At 41.4% G+C, this 16,151-nt stretch overlaps 1 protein-coding gene across 4 annotated transcripts in view; it reads left to right on the forward strand.

Annotated features, from left to right (window-relative positions):
• Window positions 1-16,151, forward strand: part of FRAS1 (Fraser extracellular matrix complex subunit 1) — a 532,387-nt gene that overhangs the window by 352,653 nt on the left and 163,583 nt on the right. For all 4 annotated transcript variants that reach the window (XM_060187916.1, XM_060187915.1, XM_060187917.1 and 1 more), the window contains 3 exons: window positions 2,926-3,196; window positions 8,411-8,495; window positions 11,913-12,239. In XM_060187916.1, coding sequence (XP_060043899.1) covers window positions 2,926-3,196; window positions 8,411-8,495; window positions 11,913-12,239 — 683 coding nt within the window. The remainder of the gene's footprint in view (window positions 1-2,925; window positions 3,197-8,410; window positions 8,496-11,912; window positions 12,240-16,151) is intronic.

Here is a 16,151-nt window from a genome sequence, read left to right on the forward strand (position 1 = left end):
ACTCCAGTCCAGGTTCTGCTTAGTGTTTTCTCTTCTGTACAGGCAGTTTTTATTACAATGGTCCTGTGATACAATTTGAGATCTGGAAGTTTGATGCTTCCAGTTCTGTTCTTTCTTCTCAGGATTGTTTTGGCAATTCTAGGTATTTTATGGTTCCTGATAAACATTTGTAGCTTTTATTCTATGCCTAAAAAATTATATGTGACCTTGATGGGGATTGCATTAAATTTGTACATAGTGCTGGGTATAATATTCATTTTGATTATGTTAATTCTTTTGATTATGAACATGGAATATCTTTCTACTTCTTTGTGTCTTTTTCTATTTCCTTGAATAGTGACTCATAGTTTTCAGTATACAGGTCTTTCCCTTCTTTGGTTAGGTTTATTCCTAGATACTTTGTCGTTATGAGACACATTTTAATACAGTCAATACTATTTTTTGTCTCTGCATTTCTGACCTCTAAAGGCATTAGGATTTCCATGGAGAAAATTATCTTTGCCTTGTTTTACTGTGATCTTTTACTGTGATCCAAGTATTTAGAGTCAACTCGTACCTCTTAATCCAAGATAACCTGTGAAAATGAATCTCACTTTTATTAGAGCAATCTCACAGGAGGACTGATCCTAACAGTAATCCAAGCTGAATGGCATTACGTTGTGGAGGGAAATAATTGTAGCCCAAGCTCAAAAACTTTCAGGAGAGGGATGAACTTACTTATGTCATAGTCAAAACATCCTTAACTCATTCATTAAATGCTTCTTGTGGAAAGATATGGTAAAACTGTAAGGTAATGTGCATGTATTACATATGAACTTTGAATATATTACTCACAGTCCTGCCTCATTGTAGATGAACTGATGTTATCTTAGAAAAGTAGTATCCGATTCTTGTCCTTTTTATTGCCCTTGGTGGGCCAGATGATTAAACAGAACAGAGTACTAGGATCAAGACTGTGGTTCTCAAACCTAGCAGCTAACTATAGAATTGCCTGGGGAGCTTGTAAGATCACCAAGATCTCAACCTAGACCATCTAAAACAGAATCTTTGGTGGTGGTGCCTAGGTATCAGTGTTGTTTTAAAAGATTCTTGTAGGATTAGTATCATTAATACTATCATTATTGTTGTTTTAAAAATGTTTTATTAGATATAGAAAGAAACTGAGGTGGAAGACAGAGACAGAGAGACATTTTCAGCACAGTTTCACCATTTGCAAAGCTTCCCCCCAGCAGGAAGGAGAATGTGGGCTTGAACCTAGGTCCTTGCACATGGTAATGTGTATGCTCAGTCAAGCCAGCCACCCCCCATTATTATTATTATCATTGAGATAGAGTTTAATACTGCAGAATTCACCTTTTAAAATATACTACTCAGTGGTTTCTAATATATCCACATAGTTGTGCAGCCATCATGCTGATATTCTAATGTTTAAACATCCCAAAAAGGAAATAAGTAACTATTCACAACCCCTTCCCTTTGCTTGCTCTAGGCCCTGGAAACCACATTTCACATAAATGAAATCTTACAGTGTGTCCTTTTTTATGTCTGCCTTCTTTCACTTACAAAATCTCAAACTTCTTTCATGTTGGAACAAGAACTAGTACATCATTGCTTTTTATGACTGATTAATATCCCATTCATTTTTTTCTCCAATTCACCAGTTAATGAACATTTCTTTCCTCCCCCACCCCTTTGGCTATTATAAATAGTACTGCTGTGAACAATCATGTACACATTTTTGTGTGAATATATGTTTTCTGTTCTCTTGAGTATAGGCCTAGGAGTAGAGTTACTGGGTCACATGCTAGCTCTATTTTGTTAGGGAGCCTGCCAAGCTGTTTTCCCAAGCTCTTGTGCAGAATGTAAGGATCCCCACTCCCCTACATCTTCGGGAACACTTATTACTGCCCTTCTTACTCACTGTGGGGTGGTGACACACTGACATTTCAAGTCACATTTTCTAACTTGGACACCTTCCTGCGTGTTGGTTCATCTTCCAGTGTATTCTCTGAAGAAATGTCTGTTCAGATCCTTCGCCCATTTTAAATTGGGTTATTTGTCTTCCATTGAATTGCAGGAGTCCTTTTATATCCTGAATTCAAGTTCCTTTTCAGCTATATGATGTGCAAATATTTTTTCCCATTCTGTGGGTTATCTTTGCACTTTTTTGTTGGTTTCTTTTGAAGCACAAAAGTTTCTTTATTTTTAATCATTTTTAATATATTTTATATTAGATATATAGAGAGGCCACAGCATCAAAGCCTACTTCAATGGCTTCATTGTGGAGAGGACTGTGCTCAAGTTTGAGTTGCACACACTTTTCCTTTTCTCTTCTTTTTCTTTTTCTTTTTTTTTTTCTTTGCCTCCAGGGTTATTTCTGGGGCTCGGTGACTGCACTATGGATCCTACTACTGGTAGCCATATTTTTTTTTCCATTTTGTTGTTGTCATTGATATTGGATAGGACAGAGAGAAACTGAGAGAGATGGGGAAGATACTGAGGGGGAGAGAAAGATAGACACCTGCAGACCTTCTTCAACGCTTGTGAAGCGACCCTCCTGCAGGTGGGCTTGAACCGGGATCATTGAGTAGGTCCTTGCACTCACACCATGTGCGCTTAACCCAGTGCACTGCCACCCGGCCCTGGAGTCTTCTCTTTTTAATGCCATATCTTTGAAAGCATTACCCAAGTCAAGATTACAGAGATTTACTCCAATATTTTCTTCTGGGTGGGGGTGATAGTTAAACATTGAGACGCTGTTACTCATCTGTGCATCCAGGTGGAGCCCAGTGGATTAGAAGGCTTAGAAGGTAGTTTATGGTGGACTGTACCCTAGGGATCATCTTTGTAGCTCTGAATGAACATTTCAAAACCTTTTTTCTGTGAATGTGCCAAGCCTGACCTCTGGACTTTTATGTTTTCCAGGCAGAACACACACGCCTGGTCTTCATGTGAACGGCTCCCTCACGCTTGCCATTGGCTCCATGAAGCCACTGGACTTTTCCCTCCTGAATGTCCAAGACCAGGACGGCAGGGTGGAAGAGCTGGTGTTCCACGTCGTGAGCTCGCCCACCAATGGCCAGCTAGTACTCTCAAGGAATGGGAAGGAGGTTCAGCTGGACAAAGCCAGGCATTTCCTCTGGAAAGATGTGAATGAGCAGAAAGTGCGTTTTGTGCACAGCAGGGAAAAGCCCAGGTGACTCCACATGCTCTGTTGTTTTCTTCCCGCTTCCGTCAGTCCTTGGCCTCCCTCCACCCCCCACTTTCCATCAGTTACCCCTTCTCCTTTGGGGAAGATGGATGCTCCCCATATGTCCAGGACTTTTGCTTCCCGACATCAGTGATTGCTCAGACAGTGTGCTGTCATTAGAGACATGCTCATTTTGTCACGTTACTCTGGATCACTCTCTGATACATGGGAAAATTCCTAGTAGATGTTTGGGAGCCTGGCAGTAACAAAACTGATGATATACCCAGATGTTCCAGCTGCTTCTGCAACATGGGGCAGGAACTGAGAGTGGAGAGGGGCCGGGGCTGGAGTCTTCTACTGTTTGATCTTGCATGAGTCCTGGAATCTTAGAGTTGGAAACAAACTGAAAATTTCCATTAACTGCATTTGATCCACTTTATGGGATTAATCATGGCAAACTTTTAAACCTGATCCAAGTTTTCCCCCATGCCTAGCACACTTCTTGATGTCTTCCCCACTCCAGCTGACAATGTGCTTCAGGGATGCAAGTGAATGTTAGCACCAACCCAAGAGAAGCAGCATATAATTAGCAGAGTGAGTCTACTGAAGAGACATCACAGAGTGCACCCCAATGAGGAACCCCTCAGGTTATCCTTCACCCTGCTGTGCTTCCTTAATGTAGGTTGTACAGAGAAGCCTGTATGTGTAAACAAGGAATTGAAGCCCAGGGAACAGTGGTATAGACCCAGTGAGGAATTCTTACTATCACCATAAAATTTGAGATTTGTTTTTAGGGTTTAATCTGGGAGACTAGTAGGGAGAAAATTAGATGGACTTTTCTTGCTGCTAGGCACAACTGTGATGCCAGCAGCCTTAAAGGGCCATCCTATAGGAATAAGAGCAACTAGTCCTTTATTGGTTTGGTTTATTTATGTATTTGTGCGATGGATGAATTTACCATTCCCGGTGGCTGTTTGTTTCTCTCTTGAATTTGACAAGAAAGAGAAATTAAGAGATGTCAGGGGTGGGGGCTAAGCGAGACAGAAAAAGAGAGAATGTGCAGCATTGCTTCACCTTTTAAGAAGCTTTCCCCCTGCAGGACTGGAGGCTTGAACCCTGGTCCTTGTGCATGATAGCATGTGTGCTTAGTGGTGTGCACTACCACCCAGTACTGAGCTATGTTAAATACTTTGTGTGAATCATGTATATTTTGTTCCTGTTTTACACTTGGGCAGATGGAGACCTTGAGAGTGTAAGTCCTCTTTTTGAAAGTATAAGCATGAGAATGCATGGTTCTCAAATTCCACAACCCATCCCCTTAGCTGCTATGACTTCCACTTCTTTAATAATACTGGGATAGAGAGCATGCTCCCTCGAGGAGCCAAAAATCATTTCAGAAATAAGTATTGCCACAGAGATAAAAGTTAAAAACTTACACTAAAACCATGGTGTTCAATGCCGTTTAGTCACTCTTTAAATTTGTGCTCTTTCTTGTATTGATTTTGTTGTGTTATAATTTTTAAAAAATGTTTATTTATTTAATTTTATAGAACAGAGAGAAATTGAGAGAGGAAGAGGGGAGAGAGAGGGAGAGAGAGAGAGGGAGAGAGAGAGAGAGAGAGAGAGAGAGAGAGGAAGCTTCACTACTCATGAAGCTTCCCACTTGCAGGTGGGGACTGGAGCCTTGAACCTGGGTACTTGGTGGTGGCATGTGCACTCAACTGGGTGCACCACCACCCAGCCCCTGCAATTATAAATCTTTTTTTAAATTATTTAATTGCCACCAGGGTTGTAACTGGGGCTCCATACCAGCACTATGAATCCACTGAAGCCATTTTTTTCCTCCCTCCATCCCTTTGTTCCTTCCTTCCTACTTTACTTTCATAGAATAGAGAGAAATTAAAAGGGGAATGGGGAGATAAAGAAGGAGAGAGAAAGATACTTATAGACTTGCTTCACTGCTCGTGAAGTGTCCTGCCTGCAGGTGGGGAACAGGGGCTTGAACCCCGAACCCTGTCCTTGTACTTCATAACATGTGTGTTCAACTGAGTGCACTACTGCCTAGCCCTGCAATTATCTTTTTTTTTTTTTTTTTTTTTTGCCTCTAGGGTTATTGCTGGATTTATAGTGCCTGCACTATAAATCCACTGCTCCTGGAAACCATTTTTCCCCCTTTTGTTGCCCTTTTTTTGTTTTATTGTTGTTGTGGTTATTATTGTTGTTATTGATGTCATTGTTGTTGGATAGGACAGAGAGAAATGGAGAGAGGAAGAGAAGGGGAGAAAAAGATAGACACCTGCAGACATGTTTCACCGCTTATAAAGCAACCCTACTACAGGTGGGAGCTGGGAGCTCGAACTGGGATCCTTATGCCAGTTCGTGCGCTGCACACCATGTGTGCTTAACCCACTGTGCTACTGTCTGGCCCCCCGCAATTATAATTCTTAACTGTTTACATCACAAACACATACACACACACACACACACACACACACACACACACACACGGAGGGAGAGGGAGAGGGAGAGGGAGAGGGAGAGGGAGAGGGAGAGGGAGAGGGAGAGGGAGGAAGGATATAGTCCCTATAGTTCTTTGTCTTGGGATCACTTATGTGAAGTGTAAAGTACCATTAGCATTCAAAGTTAACTCTCCTCTCTGCTGAGTCTTTTTAATCTCTCATCCATCACCTTCTTTTTTGCAGTATCAATTTCAGACACCTAGACAGGACAAAGAGTAGTCATTCTTCTTTAGGGAATTCTTTCATAACTCATTTTACTTGTTGGTACCCATTTTTAATTCTGAATTTCCTTTATCTAAACAAAGGAAAGACTGGGAAGAATAGTGAAGTAAGGTTAGTGGAAATTCTGGGAAATAGAGATATTATGGGCATATATAAAGGGACTGGGTGTTGACTCATCCAGCTCACACATTACCAGGCCCAGGGATCTGGGATCAAGTCCCCGTTTCCCACCTCTATGAAAGAAGCTTCATGAGCAGTGGAGCAATGCTGCAAGTGTCTCTCTCTCTCTCTCTCCTTCTCTCTTCTTTATGTAGCTGTGTTGCTGCCTTTTCTATCTCTCTCTTACTATCAAAAAGAATGAAAAGGAAAAAATGGCCACGGGGAATGGTGGAGCCAAGCCAGCACTAAGCCTCAGTCATAACCCAAAAGGAGGCCATCATGTTTCTGGATGGCACCAAAAAGGGGGGAACAACTTGCCCCAGAGATCTGTGGTTTTGCTGAGTGTGATTGTTTGCAATTGGACTCTTTGGGGAGGGAAAGCTCCTGTGAAGTACAAGACACCCTGCAGAAACAGTTGTAGTGACTGTGATAAACTGACTTTACTGAAATATTGAGCAGTTATTGCAATCTTGGTGTCTCAAGAAGTTGTTTTTCTGAGAAGTGGGGGTCATCACTTTTCTGTGTTCTTTCTGTTGTTTCCACCAATTTATTCTCTGAAAGTGTAGAAGTGGGAATGGAAAGGTACAAAATTTAAATAGTACAAAAAATGAGAGGGATGCCAAGAATAAAATATTTCAATCTTTTTTTTTCTTTCTTTTGTTTTTATCGGGCTTTGGGGAGTATAATATGCATTCAAAATAGATACTTCAAAAATGCACTGTTCTATGAGCATTAGAGTATGAATACAATCTTGCAACCTTGAGGTCACATCCATAATCACAATGTGAAACAGTTCTATCATTCCCTCACCCCAAGTTCCTTTTTTTTTTTTTTTTCCACCAGCCATTCCCTTTCTCCTTGATCCTGGAAAATCAGCTCTGTTTTTATTGATTAATTGTGTTTTTTTTTTAATCCCTGTAACTACCTTTCTGAAACGTCACATGAATAATGCTCTTGAGAGTCTTCCACATTTTACTTTTTTGTGTGTGACAGTTATTAGTTCCAGAAATCCCTTTAAAAGAACTTTAAAAACAATGGTACCTACATTAGCCCAGAATTCAAAACCTGCAGTAGTATATTAATTACACATCTCACCACTCAGCAGAGTTCTGTGTTTGGCTTGTCTTTACAAGTGGGTGCTCCTGTCTATCCTCCTCATAGCCCCTGAAGCTGTTGGAACAACACTCTTTTATAAGTAAGTAGGAAGTAAAAACCACAGCAAATAGCGAACCTCACTTTTGCTTTACTAATTAGACCCTTTTGGTTACAATTAATGAGAGTCAATTTGAACTAGATAAAGCAAAAATAGCTAAGACTTGTTATAACATTGTGGGTGTGGCTCAGATCTCAAATACAAGGGCACCTGGGCTCCAGAGTGAGCCCAGAAGCTGGAATGAGAAATGGAATCAGAAAGCAGGAAGCAGCAGTTCTTGTCTCTGGGTTTCTTTGCTCATAGGCTTCATTCTCAAAGCCTGCAGACAAGTTTACTCTACATTCATTCTCATTGACTCCCTTAAGTCAAATGAGGGCTCTTGAGCCAATTTCAAATTCCTAGGGAATAGGCAGCTGTCGTTCCCCAGGCCAGTCCATACTGAATGCATGTGTGCCAGGTAGCAAGGAGGATGGAGGTAGATAGAGCTAAGTGAGAAAAACACTGCAGATGTTGCTATTGGAAGCCCACAGCCATGAACTGGACAGAGTGTCAGGAGAGGGTCTGCATGGAAAAGAAAATCATTGAGATTTAGTCAGAGACTATAAAACTTCCTGAGTTTGCTCCAATCTAACCATTCACCTACAAGGTATTACTTAACTGGTGTTGGCCTAACAAGTAATGATGTTCAATCTTTGTACATATATTTATTTAGAAACACCGGAATCATCAAGGTTTCTATTATTGTTATGTTGCAGTGAGATCTAAGAACACATTTACCTGCATTTTACAATGTTTATCTCATTCTTTTCCTTGACATTTTGAATACTCTGTTACTACATTGGTTTGACGTAAATCCTTACGTGCATTTGACCTGAGAGTAGTTTTAATCTTTTTCTTACAAAAGGCTAATTTAAAGGGTGAGGTGGTGGTGCACATGGTTGAGCACACATGTTACAATACACAAGGACTCGGGTTCAAATCCCTGATCCCCACCTGCAGGGGGAAAGCTTCATAAGTGGTAAAGCAGTGCTGCAGGTACCTCTCTGTCTCTATCACCCCCCTTCCTCTCAATTTCTGGCTATTTCTATCCAACAAATAAATAAAGCTAATAAAAAAAGAGTAACTTAATGACTGTTTTTTCTTCCTTTTCTTGGGAATGTCTTCTAGGAAAGGCTACTTTTCACTGAAAATTAGTGACCAGCAGTTCTTCTCTGAGCCACAGCTGATCAACATACAAGCATTTTCAACACAGGTAATGAAAGTCCTACACAATGTACTTACCAAGTCTGAAGTCCAGGTCAAGATTTTCATAAAAATGATGAGCTAAATTGATCTCATTTCAGTTTCATGAGCTACCCATAGAAAAATGCTTAATATCTGTGAAAATAAGGATATCAACAACACTTACTAACATTTAGTGTTTCTCATTTAATCCCCTTGCCAACCCCTGGAGGAATTAATGCTCCCAATTACAGATGAGACTAAGCCACTGGGAGGTGAAGTGGCTTGTCTGTGTTGATACAAGTAATAAGTAGAGAACTGATTTGAGCTTAGTTAATCTGTCTAGACCATTTTGTCAGGATATTACAAAGGGCCCTATGTCCTTTCCTACACTGAGTCTGAGTTGGACACTAGCCCTCCGCAGAAGAGGACATCAGTATGGATAACCAAGAGTACTTAAGAGATTTATATTGTTATGCTTATGAGAGAGGGGGAGAGAACAAAGTACCACTCAGTTCTGGCAAGTCAGGATCAAACCTGGGCCACAGAGCATGTAAGCCTTTGCTCTACCTCGAGCTAGTGCTCAAGTTCTGACAACCTGAATAGCCAGTTCTTAGTAGTTTGTTAATCATGACTCAAGGAAGGATAGGATCCTTGTTTTTAACCTGATATCTTTGCACCAGACTTGCATGCCTGAGGTTACAGAGGTCCCAGGTTAATACCACCATAAGCCAGAGCTGAATACTGAACAAAATTCTAACCAACCGGATACAGCAGTATATTAAAAAGATTGTTCATTTTTTTCTGTTAATATTGTTCCTGTACTTGGGTGACATAAAGCCAGAGGGTAGCAATTGACAAGTGACTTCCTAATCAGAAATAGTGAGTTCCCAGGGCTTCCTGACTTTGTTTTTTGTATCAAAATTAAATAAGTAGATCCTAAAGACACATTAAATTTTTGTTAAAAAGAGATTTTTTTTTTTTTTTTAACCAGAGCACTGCTCAGCTCTGGTTTGTGGTGGTATGGGGGATTGAACCTGGGACTTTGGAGCCTCAGGCATGAGAGTCTCTATCCATAACCATAATCCTATCTACCTCCACCCAAAAGAGAAACTTTTTTTTTCTGCCTCCAGGGTTATCACCAGGGCTCATTGCATACACTACAAATCCACTCCTAGATGGCTCCTGGAGGCCATCTCCTCCATTTCGTTGCCCTTGTTGTTATTGTTGTTGTTGCTGGATAGGATAGAGAGAAATCAAGAGAGGAGGGGAAGACAGAGAGGCAGAGCGAAAGATAGACACCTGCAGACCTGCTTCACTGCTTCACCTGCAGGTGGGTAGCCAGGACTCAAACTGGGATCCCTATGCTGGTCCAGTCCCTGAATTTAGCACCATGTGCATTTAACCCGCTGGACTACCACCTGACCCCCAAGATAAACTATTTTAAAGTGGGATTTTACAAATAAATGTAGACAATTCCCCCTCCCCCCAATTTGTTTTTGTACTATTCCAATGTGGTCTTAAGCCTCCCTGAGATTTTCTCATGTAAGTTAATTTAAGCCTTTTCTTTTATGGATTTTGACATCACTTTTGACCTTTCCACTTTCAGAATGTGAAGGGCCATTCATTCCCATGCATAGAATCAGAGCTTTTGAATTCTCTCTTGAGAATTCTGTAGAGTAGCTATTATCTAGGTTCTTCTTCTTTTTTCTTTTTTTTTTTTTACTATGTGATTATTATAACCATGCATTAGTTAAGCATTACTTTAATAGATAGTGAAATTTCTAGGCAGTCAGGAGGATACCTGGGTAATTTAAAAAGAAAGTCCATTTGGATTAAAGAAAGTAATGTTCTGAGGAAAGTACAAGTTGGTTCAAGTTCAAATGATGTTTTGAAAAATGAAAGAAAGAAAATGAAGGCTAAGATAATGTTTTCTTTGACTTCTGGCCTCAATTGTGTGTGTTTGTGCGTTGTTTACTTCTCTTGCCGTTTATTAACCATTTTTTAAAAATTTATACAGAGAGAAATTGAGAGGAGATGGAGAGAAAAATAGACACCTATAGCACTGCTTCACCATCCATGAAGCCTCTCCTCTCCATTTGGGGGTCAGGGCCTTGAACCTGAGTCCTTATAGATTATAGCACGTTAGACATACCAGGTGCACCACAATCTGACTCCTAGCTCGTTAACTTTTTTTTTTTTTTTGTCTCTAGAATTATTGCTGGGGCTCTGTGCCTGCACTACAAATCCACCGCTCCTGGAGGCTATTTTTCTTCATTTTTGTTGCCCTTGATGCCCTTGTTGTTGTTAGTGGTATTGCTGTTGTTGTTGCTGGATAGGACATAGAGGAATGGAGAGAGGAAGGGGAGACAGAGAGGGGGAGAGAAATTTAGAAACCTGCAGATCTGCTACATCGCTTGTGAAGCAAACCCTTGCAGGTGGGGACCCTGGGAGGGGTGGGTTCAAACTGGGATCCTTAAGCTGGTCCTTGTGCTTTGTGCCATATGTGCTTAATCCAGTGTGCCACCACTCAGCCCCCTATTAACTTTTATTATTATGAAAAAGAAAACAGTTTATTTACTTCCTCACATTAGTGGAAGAAATCTATTTCTTAAATTAAAAAAAAACATTTTTATTTTACCTTTTTTAAAAAAAAAAAAACAGAGCACTAGGGGACTGGATAGTGGCACACCGGGTTGAGTGCACTTATTACAGTGCAAAAGGACCTAGGTTCAAGCCCCCAGTCCCCACCTGCAGGGAGAAAGCTTTATGAAGCAGTGGTGCAGTTGTCTCTCTGTCTCTCTCCCTGTCTGTCTCCCCCTACCCTCTCAATTTCTGGTTTTCTCTGTCTAATTTTAATTCTATTTTAATTTAATCTAATTTTAAATTCTATTTATTTTCTCAGTAAATAAATAGAATTGAAAAATAACGAACAATAGAGCACTGCTCAGTGCTGGCTCTCGGTGGTACCCACGATACAACCTTGGAACTTCAGGCATGAACGTCTTTTGCACAACCTGTATGCTGTCACTGGTGCCCATTGCAAGGAAGGCATTACACTGTGCTTTATGAGCAGTGCCACAGGGGCAAGCCAGGCGGCTGCCTTCCTCAGGCCATGATCCTAGGACATATTGGTGAGGTTGTCGCCCAAGGAAGTCAGGTTGGCATCATGGTAGCATCTGCAACTTGGTGGCTGAGAATGCTGTAGTCTTGAAGTGACTTAAGAAATCTCCAGAACCGGAGGTGTGAAGTGATATCTTTTGATGTGATTAATATAATTGATACCTCTGACAGAAGCCTTTGCCTGTGCAGTGGCTTGGCACTTGGCTATGCCTCCCAGAGGTCCTTAAAAAACAAAATAGTACTAGGTTGCAAGCAGGTGATAGCTACTCCACTGTTTTGTCTTCCACTTTCTATGTCTTTTCCTCTCCTCCCCTTCTCTCCACAGCCCCCCTATGTGCTGAGAAATGAGGCTCTCCATATTAGCCGAGGAGAGAGAGGCACCATCACCCCCCAGCTGCTTGACATCCGAGATGATGACAACCCACAGGATGTTGTGGTGGAAGTGCTGGATCCTCCAGTTCATGGCCAATTGCTCCAAACGCTTCAGTCTCCTGCAACTCCTGTCTATGAGTTCCGGCTAGATGAGCTCTCCAGGGGCCTTCTCCACTATGCTCACGACGGCTCAGACAGCATGTACGATGTTGCCGTCTTGCAGGCCAGTGATGGACACTCCTTCCAGAACATACTGTTCCACGTGAAGACTGTGCCCAAGGTAGGTGTCATTCCTAAAGCAGCAGTTGTCTCATACCTAGTTGTGAGGCTCTGTTGGTATTATTACAGAATACTTATAAAATGAAGAGAAAGTAGTCACTCAAATATTTATCAGGCATCAGTTAGGGAGATACTTAGGACATTCAGGTGTTAATAAAACACATTTCCTTGTCTCCATGCCCAGCCATTTATTTTGTTGAGAAACACCCATGACCTGAAGGATCAGTCTTCACATTCTCTTCAGAGTAGGAAACTTTTGAATCTTTATGTTGACTTAACCAGAATGCATCATTGTCCACAGATCATTTTATCTCCTGCCTGCCAGAGCTTGATTATCAGCAAGACTGAGTGCACCCCTGTTCTTGTCTGCTCTTTCAAAGGGGTTCAGGCAGGTTGAAACTCTTAGTCGTGCTATCCTAAGGAATCAAAAAGGAAGAATTTAGTCATTATGTTCGTCCAGCAAAAGTAGGGTGAGGGAACTCTCTGTCTTGGTCATTGTGGGAGTATGTTGCTCAGGACCAGGAACCCCTACCAAGCATCTTTTAGTTTTTTACAGTTTTTTTTAACTTTAATTATTTTATTTGTTAGAACAGAGAAATTGAGAGGGAGGGGAAGATAGCAAGGGAAAGAGAGACAGAGAGACACCTGCAGCCCTGCTTCACCATTCATGAAACTTCCCCCTGGGGAGGGGGGGACTGGGGACTTGAACCCAGGCCCTTGTGCACTGTAACATGTGCATAGATCTAGCTATGCCACCACCCGGCCCCAGGAGCAGCTTTTCCCAGCCTGTGTCATTCCCATGCCAACATCATATGCTTTTGCCCCATTCACGAGCACCTGGCTATTATTTACTAATTATTTTTCTTTGAATTAGCTTAATTTTTTACTTTGGACCCATCTTAATAAATAATGCTTTCAAAATCATGGGCTTAATAGAGACCTATATTTCCCCCTAACATGTTAATTTATCACCACTTTATAAAATTGCTTCATGTACTGCATGGAATGTCCTCAGCAGCTACTAATGCGACAGTTGTCATGTGTTGAGAAATGCTGGGCTAACCCATGCTCAACCAGAGGGATCTGTTAAAAATATTTTGAGAATCCTCTGTCACTTGGCAATAATTCACTTGAATACTTTTTTTTCTTTTTTCTTTTTTTTAATCTACCATCTTTTTAAAAAATTTATTTATAAAAAGGAAACATTGACAAAACCATAGGACAAGAGGGGTACAACTCCACACAATTCCCACCATCATAATTCCATATCGCATCCCCTCCCCTGATAGCTTTCCTATTCTTTATCCCTCTGGGAGTATGGACCCAAGGTCATTGTGGGGTGCAGAAGGTCTGGCTTCTGTAATTGCTCCCTCGATGAGCATGGGCGTTGACTGGTCGATCCATACTCCCAGCCTGTCTCTCTCTTTCTCTATTGGGGCAGGGCTCTGGGGAAGTGGGGCTCCAGGACACATTGGTGGGGTTGTCTGTCCAGGGAAGTCTGGTTGGCATCATGCTAGCATCTGGAACCTGGTGGCTGAAAAGAGAGTTAACATATAAAGCCAAACAAGTTGTTGACTGATCATGCACCCAAAGACTGGAATAGTGCAGATGAAGAGCTGGGGGGAGGGTGTCTCCATTTTGTAGATAGATAGTAGGCCTCTGTTCCAAAGGGCCTGTGACTATACTAGTTTTTTTTTTTTCCCCCGAGCCTGAAATCTGATATGCAGGTGGATCCAAGACAAGTTATTATCTGGGAAGATGATGTCATGGCTGGAAAAAGGACCAGAAAGCTGGATCAGGGAAGAGAGTAGCTCCCAAATATGGGAAAGGTATATCAATATTGTTGACTGTAATTTTTCTAAAAAGATTTTATTTATTTACTAATGGGAAAGATAGGAGGAGAGAGAGAGAGAGAGAGAACCAGACCTCACTCTGGTATATGTGCTGTAGGGGATCAAACTCAGGACCTCATGTTTGAGAGTCCAGTGCTTTATCCACTGCATCACCTCCTGGACCACAGACTTTTTCTTCTTTATAGTAAGAGTGGCTTTTTCCTCATATATGGCAGAAGATCAGAAGATCTCTCTCTCTCTCTCCCTCCCTCTCCCTCTCTCTTTTCTAGCTTTTAGTTCTAAATGTCAGTACCTACTGATATATCAGTAATGACTGGCCAAAGAAAATTGACTTGCTGAGGGCAATTTAGAAATCATTTGTCACTTTCTCCAGAATGGTCACTCAGAATTTGTGGCTGATCCTTGGGAAGGTAAACCATTGGGTCAGATACAGCTGGTTTCTCCAGCTCTGGTCTCGTTATTTTCAGCTCCTGAACATTGCACTGGTGGCATTTGATAGAGGGGGGCAAGTGAAGGCTGATTATGAGATGGAGCTGGCAAGGAGCCACCTTGTAGCTAATCCTAATTATCACCCTCTCACAATCGCCCTGGGAGATGAGAATAGGTCTGAAGAGATGAAGTCTAGACAGACACAAAAAGTTTTTTTTTTATTCCTTCTTGGTTTCTTTCCAACAGTTGTTATGGATTTTACTGCTGCCCCAGCAGCTGCCTTTCCTATCATTGTTTCAATCTCCATGTTTGGAGTTCAGTTTGGTGTATTGTGCAGTCGGCTCATGTGGTGTGGCCCAAGGTTGAAGGATATTTCTAGGGTTTTAGCTGCTATGGCTATGAAAACAAAACAAAGAAAAATAGAACTTTAACTTAGAAGTATAGACTTTTAGAATCACTGGTTTGTTTGTTTTTTTAGTTTTTATTTATAAAATAGGAATACTGGCAAGACCATAGGATAAGAGGGGTACAATTCCACACAATTCCTACCACCAGAACTCCATATCCCTTCCCATCCCCTGATAGCTTCCCTATTCTTTATCCCTCTGGGAATATGGACCGAGGGTCATTATGGGTGCAGAAGGTGGAAGGTCTGGCTTCTGTCATTGCTTCTCCACTGAACATGGGCATTGACAGGTCAATCCATACTCCCAGCCTGTCTCTCTTTTTCCCTAGTGGGGAGGGATCTAGGGTTGTGGGACTCCAGGACACATTGGTGGGGTAGTCTGCCCTGGGAAGTCCGGTTGGCATCATGGTATCATCTGGAACCTGATGGCTGAAAAAGAGTTAAGATAGGAAGCAGAGCAAATTGTTGACTAATCATGAACCTAAAGACTAGAATATTGCAGATGAACATTTGGGGTCTCTGTTTTGGCAAAAGCTAGTAGGCCTATTTTAGGTATATTACAAGGGGCCCATGACCAACTAGTTTCTGCCTGCGCCTGACATTTGATATGCAGGTCACCTAAGCTATTGTCTGTGGGGATGGTGTCATAGTTGGAAAAAGGAGAGTTAATGCCTTCTTAGCCAATGAAAGGGAATAGTGAATCCAGTGGCCAGATGCCTAGTATCCAGATATACTATAATGATTGCAATGTTAATACTTAGAAACACACATACATTTCTTTCTGAACTTCAAAGTCATTTTCCTCACATATGTTTTGCTGATCTTCTCAAATCCCAATGGACAAAGTTAGAGTAGAGACCTATGGCCTTACTTATATCTCAAGGAAGCTCTGCTATGGGTCGAATATGTTTTAGTTTTGTTATTAACCTTTATTCTTTTCCAATGTTTGATATGCAGTATTCCATTTGAGCCTCACCAATTCTATGGTGTTTGTACAACTTTCCCCTCTAATTTTCCAAAAGAGAACATGAGGGAAACATGGCTTAACAGTGTTTCATTTTCTCAAAGGTAAATTCAGCATTGGAGCTGTGTTTCAACTCGGGTGCATTCTAGCTCCTCATGATTAACCACAAGACTCTTTATTCTGGGCAACATGTTCTATTGCATGGACCATATATGCTCTTATCCTCTTAATGGACAGAAAAGAGAAAGTATTTTCATCATT

This window comes from Erinaceus europaeus, chromosome 3 (genome assembly GCF_950295315.1).
Source record: "Erinaceus europaeus chromosome 3, mEriEur2.1, whole genome shotgun sequence".
Taxonomy (NCBI): Eukaryota; Metazoa; Chordata; class Mammalia; order Eulipotyphla; family Erinaceidae; genus Erinaceus; species Erinaceus europaeus.